Source organism: Trichoderma camerunense, assembly GCF_050948025.1.
Source record: "Trichoderma camerunense strain CBS 138272 chromosome Unknown V8C40scaffold_17, whole genome shotgun sequence".
In the NCBI taxonomy this organism is placed as follows: Eukaryota; Fungi; Ascomycota; class Sordariomycetes; order Hypocreales; family Hypocreaceae; genus Trichoderma; species Trichoderma camerunense.
This window is the reverse complement of record NW_028145353.1, coordinates 139747-145746: the sequence shown is the minus strand read 5'-3', so window position 1 is coordinate 145746 and position 6000 is coordinate 139747. Positions and strand designations below refer to the sequence as shown.

Here is a 6000-nt window from a genome sequence, read left to right as displayed (position 1 = left end):
CGGTCTTCGGCTTCACATTTACCGCCCCAAATCTCCTCCACCCGGGGACCGCGCCCCCCACCCGCGGCGCCGGGGGGCGGCCGCCCGGGGGCGCGGCTGTAGCAGCCTTCCGAATCAGCAATTCTATACAGCAAAAGCCTCCGGGTTTAGCAAGGCAATTTATATCGAACATGCATGTGCCGTCGCAACATGGGCAGCATTGTGGCTGGGGTACGAATATGCCCAATGCTACTGTGATGGCCAAAACGGCTGGCGGAACAGTGTGAGACGATGATACCTAGGCACGCGCAAGGAGAAAAGGAAAGAGGGTGTCATCCATCTTCTCCGCACTTCCAAAGGGGTTAAACTGTGACTGAAAGGTGACAAGAATCCTATATGTCATCCAGGCAAAATGGCGTGCGAGAATCCCATCGAGATTGCTGCGCCTTTTCAGAAACTCCGTCACGGACCGGCAATAAGCAACACAACCTCCTCCCCCAAGTTTTTTTCTTGGCAAAAAAGCTTAGAATGTGATGCATCACACATGGCGCGCGCGGGCTGGTCTTGGAGTGCGTACGCGTATAATGCAAATGAAAAACGGGCACCTGCGGGTGGAATCGATCCAAGACATTTCCAACTTAGAACAGCTAGCTACGAAGGCGAAAAAAGGAAAAAAAAAAAAGAGATCTAGTGGCGTGTTTGTTGCCGTCATTCTCAGCTGCTTCGTCAAAAGACGGCAGAGAAGGCGAGGCGGGCCTGCAAATCAGGCCCCAAAAAGAGACGCTACGGGAGGGACGATACGAACGGGATTTTGCCCATTTTGCCCTTCTTTTGCTTTGGTGTCCTTCGCTTCCTCCCTCCCTTCCCTCGTCTCTCCCCTAGTCAAGCGACTTTTTTTAGTTGGTGTTGAGTGCTCTTAGTACCTGCATGGTCCCTGGCAGACCTGGCACCTGGTTCTTCTGCAACGGCACAAGTTGTGACTAGCAGGGATGGGGAGCTCCGCACGCCGAGGAGCACTTCGCCGAAGTAGTTGCGTTACTGTAGATTGAACAGCTCTTTCTCCAGTGATTGCGATTCAAGAACGTACAGTATCCATCCGGCTGGGAAATTGAGGCACGTGGGTGGCGATCTTGATGGTGAATTTCTAACAAGTTGATATTTGCTTTATGTACAGTACAGGTTCTGAACCAGCCTCTATGATAATGACAGTTTCCGCCCTCTCCCACGACGACAAAAAAAAAAAAGAATCAAATCAATAGTAAGCCTCCCATCCATCCTCCCAATTGAAAAATGTCCCGTTTTCTTTGGCGGAGCGAATGGCCCGCCTGCCCTTGTTCCCTCGACCGCGGCTCAACCTCGCAGCCGGGACTGCAAATAAGTCGACCAGGGGGGGCGAATAAAAAAAATGACAACTCCCGACACCTATTCCCAAACGATGATAGCTCACATGTATGCGGACATTACACCTTACATGTATATTTCAGCCACCCCGGTAAACGACGCCTCCGTGCCTGACTAGCCCCCTGCAGCATGCAGTTCCCTCTTTCTCTGTCCTGGTGACCCCCAATTTACCTTGTATGAATCAACCTGCACCGGGCAAACACCTCCTATCGCACACCACTGCGGTGCGAGTTTGACGGACGGATGCCGATGCGCTTGTTCTTTTTTCATGATTCCCATGCCCCCAACCCATTCTCCTCTTTAGCCTGCAGAGAGAGGGGGTATTGAGGGTGTTAGTTCATGGTAGCAACACAAAAGAAAAGACACAAAGAAGGGTAACAAAAAAAAAAGAGTAAAATAAAATTGTGTAAATGAGTCGTAAACGGGGCGTTGTCAGATGATCGTCAAGCACTATTTCCCTGAACGAACAAGTTTTTTCGGGGCACAAACGACGAGGGCCATGAAGTTCAGGTGTTGTTTAGTAGGCATACCCCGCCGGCTTATCGACCGACTGTCGTTGATCCTTGAAGGGATCTTCATGATATCGCGCGACGGGCTTCGCCGTGGCAACGAGCGGGATGTCATCGACGCTCGAGTGCATCCCTGCCGACGAGGCAATCTCCTCGTCGTCGAACTCGTGGCCCCGCTTGTTGCTTCGCCAGTTGCTGCTGGTGAGCGTCCCCGACTGGTTCTGGCTGCGATCGCCAGACTGGCGCGACAGGCCGCTGTTGCTTGCGTACGAGGTGACTTTGCATTTGAGCACCCGGAACATTGGTCCCAGTGTGGGTAGCGATGCGCCGATGATGAGCAAGGCCCCCTCGGCGACACCAAAGATGTCGAGGTATGGGACTGAATCTGCATCGTCATATCAAGATTAGCAATGTTGATCCTTTCCAGAGTTTTTTCTTCTTTTTTCTTTTTTACTCCACATGTTCTCTCTTCTCCCCCCAGTTGATAACTCACATGTGCGATCCTGCTCCATCTCTCTAAAGGCATCTTGAAATACTGTAAGCTTGTAGACTGACACGGCGCATGCCATGGCGCTGAGCCCAAGAGCAAAGCACACAGCCAGTCGGTTTCTCAGAGGCATGTTAAGCTTCATAATAAAGGGAATCGGATAAAACGCAAAGAAAAGGTCGAGAAAGGCCGAGTACGCCGACGTTGCAAACGCCAGGCTCGTCAAGACCTCGCCGCTCGCACACGAGCCCCCCTCGATAGATTTGTCCCATTGGTAGGCTACGGGGTGGCACTGCGCAAACCACCATACCGACACGGCGAGGAAGCATGCCTGGCAAGTGATGGCCAGGCTCAGGAAGAGCACAGTCGTCTTAGTTCCATAGTCGAGGATTCGTTTGAGGATGGCGATGATGGCGAATTTGGGAAGGGAAAAGGACCAGATGACGACGGCGTTAATGATGGCGTTCCATTTGATGGCTTGCTCGAGCTGGTCCGGCTCCAGAGTGTCTTCTCGCCGCCCCAGGCCGTAGCTGATGCCAATGCTGGAGCAGATGCAGCTGACGATGAGGATGACGAGGCAAACGAAGGTTACCAAGTCATCAAGGCCGAGGCGGCCATATCTGCCTCGGTGAAAACACGCTCGACAGATGAGGCGAAGTACGACGATGACTACAGGCGGAGAAGAGAAAAAAAGAAGCTTAAGTTAGCAAAAATGACATGGAATATTGGCCAGAAAGGGCTTGTCAAACCTATGGAAAAGGCAGTTAGGGACCAATTAACTTGGTTGGCCACGATGCCGAAGTCCTCAATCACCCCAAATCCCATCTGGTAGTGGTGTTTTGAGCCCGATTACCGTCCATCCATGTATATATCCGAGCCCACGCCAATGTGAGAAGAGTGACGAAGCACTATTCTCGTCTCAAGAGGGCGCCCGGGACGAGACGATACTAATAAGGAGGTGGGATGCACCCTGTACTTGTACTGTAGCAACCCAGGCCAGGCCAACAACCAAGTACCTCGTACTCCGTGCTTCTGCAACTCCATTAGGACAGAGTACTGGTAATTAACGACAGCCGGCCTCAACGGCTGCTCCACCCTCGTGCACAATAGACGACGCCACCGCTAGCAGTTACCGATGGGGGGAGCCTCATGCCGGGGACGTGGGAAAGCAGGAACGGAATGCACGTCACAACGTTCAGCTTCATCCCACGTTTAGGACGGCCGCCCGTCGCAGTCGAGGCTGGTGGAACAAGAACAGGAACAGGCCGTGAGCATGATGGGGCCTCTCCGTTAGTACAGTAGCTTCTTTGGGCAATCTTCCACCCCCCCGGACATCTTCTCCATACCCGGCCATTCTCTAACATGGTCCTCCCTTTTCCTTGGAAACAAGAAAAGGCATTTTCAGACCTTCTGTCACCGTCGCAATAAGGCCCAGTCTAAAAACCGGGCGGAGCGTCCCATCCCAAGAGAGATGGTCAGCCTGCCTGATAAGATTGTCCAAGGTAAAATTGGCCCCTTGGGCTAAAGCACTTCTCCACCACGGCCAGGCACGTCGCCAGCTTAGTAGTCTTTCCGGAGTCATGCTAACGCCAACGCCATGAACCATTTTGGAATTCCAGCGCCGCAAGCGCGCGGGGAACATTGGGGGATAGATGCCGGCGTGCTTCGAACAAAGTGGCTTTCCTCGGATGTCTGATATGGCGGTGTCGGCCACATTGATGCTGTTTATGGGCTTCGCAATAGCGCTCGTAGTCCTTTTTGGCAAGGTAGCTGCGGATTCTCATTTCTTTGCTCGTACGAGTACGGGCACTATGTCGCAAACGCTGTCTTTCTCTATCTCTCTTGTCATTGTGCTGTAATCACAAAAGATCCGCTGGGTCGAGAACTCGAGCCCGGCACACAATAAGAACCGAGCGTTTTGACCAGGTCTGATTTGAAAGCCCGCGGGTTTTATTGTTGCCCCCTGGACATGACGGCCTTGTGGAGAATTCGGGTTCGCAGCAGCATGTCGGACCCTCCGCGATTGGGTCGCTCAAACTTGACGCAGTCTCTTGACTCAGCCATCGCCTCTCTGGCTGTACGGGTTTTTGCTTTTTCTTCTTCACTCGTATTGCTGTGGCAAAAAACATTGATTTCTCAAATCTACAGGCTGATCTTCAGGAGATGGAAAAGGAATAGTGAAGAAAAAGGAAAGCAAATAGGGACAGGACTATTGGATCTGATGAAAGCATGTGTCAATCTCGTTAGAAAGGCCGATCCGATGCTGCTATTGCCGTTTTGCAGCTGTGTCATGCGACACAAAACGGAAATACGCGAGACAAGAGAAAATAGAGTACGAGAGAAGGGGAGAAAGAAGTCGCCAAAGCAGGGATCATGGGCGTAGTGGGAAATAATGGCCAACAGACGGGCCATCGCCTATTAATAGGCTGTCACTCGAAAAAAGAAAAGAAGAAGCAGACAAAGCACAGCACTCCTTTACATGCATCGCTCAGACTCGTCGAGTATAATATGCTGCCTTGGCCTATGGACTCTTGCTCACATTGTAGTATTAAGCCTTGGTGTTTTCATGATAGCAATGCTGGCTTTCCGATGATCCATCGGTCACAAGGAACATCGTACGGAGTAGTTCGTGCCATTTGCTCATACGGCTCCATCTGATCGAATCGACATTACTAAAGGCTGCTGTAGCGGCGGATCCGCGCATCCGATGAACGGGATGTATCTCTTCGTTCCAACGATGCGGGTGGCCTCTGCGGCGGCCCAGCATAAGCTTACGAGTTCGCAGTGCTGCTACTGATCCGTGCATCGTAAAGGAATACTAGCACTGTCAATGTGATGGAGTATGAGTGCTGATAATGGCAATAATCAGCGCAGGCGCAGCCCTACGACAGGTCAAGCGGCCAAAAGTAGTTGCATGCGACGAGATGCCATGTTACCTGTCATTTTCCCCCTGAATAGCTTATGAGTGATGGCTGTGTGATGAAATATATATAGCATATCCACCTTTATGTGATAGACCATGCGGGCGCCAGTCATCGACTCTGGACGGAGCATTACAAGAGCCGATCTCCCACCGAGGTTGATTGACGGTTGGTTTCCCGGCACGAAGTTTGTCCTGTCAAACATGTGATGACTGTATACCGGAGTGACAGTTGGGTACTCGGCTGTTGTTTTTCGCATGCCTGTTAGTCTATGACTTCCAAAAAGCGGGACAGCACACATAGCTGTCCTTGATGCTGCGAATCTTACGATGCAGTCATTTATGCGGCAGCTTTCACGCCGACACCCCACAAATGGGTTAGGAAAGATGGGCTCAAATGTGTGATGGCATGATTGAACTTTGCATTCATAGGAGAGAGTCCTAGCCCAGCACAACCCGCATTGTGCTTTCGTATCCATCTTTTCTCGTCACAAGCAAAATAGCAAGGTAACGAGATGTCTCACTTTTGACTGTCCTTGAAGAGCGTCTCATTGGACGAAAAGCCCGCGAATTTCCTTGGTTGGCTCGTCATTGGTTGGATGCTCCTTGAACTGGTCCAACGGTAGGTCCAAGAGATTGGTCGGTAGATGAATACTTCAAATCGAAGCAAACAGGCATCTTCAGCCAGCCAGGGTAAAAGGGGC

The 6000-nt window shown here is 51.5% G+C and overlaps 1 protein-coding gene across 1 annotated transcript; it reads right to left on the bottom strand.

Moving 5' to 3' along the window:
• Window positions 1-1695: 1695 nt before the first annotated feature.
• On the bottom strand, window positions 1696-3328 carry V8C40DRAFT_74419 (uncharacterized protein). Its single transcript, XM_083223380.1, has 3 exons — window positions 3126-3328; window positions 2383-3045; window positions 1696-2274 (listed from the first exon to the last, which is right to left on the bottom strand). Exons 1-3 carry the CDS (start codon window positions 3199-3201, stop codon window positions 1898-1900), a joined length of 1116 nt encoding a protein of 371 aa, XP_083069732.1. The 5' UTR covers window positions 3202-3328; the 3' UTR covers window positions 1696-1897.
• Window positions 3329-6000: the final 2672 nt, after the last annotated feature.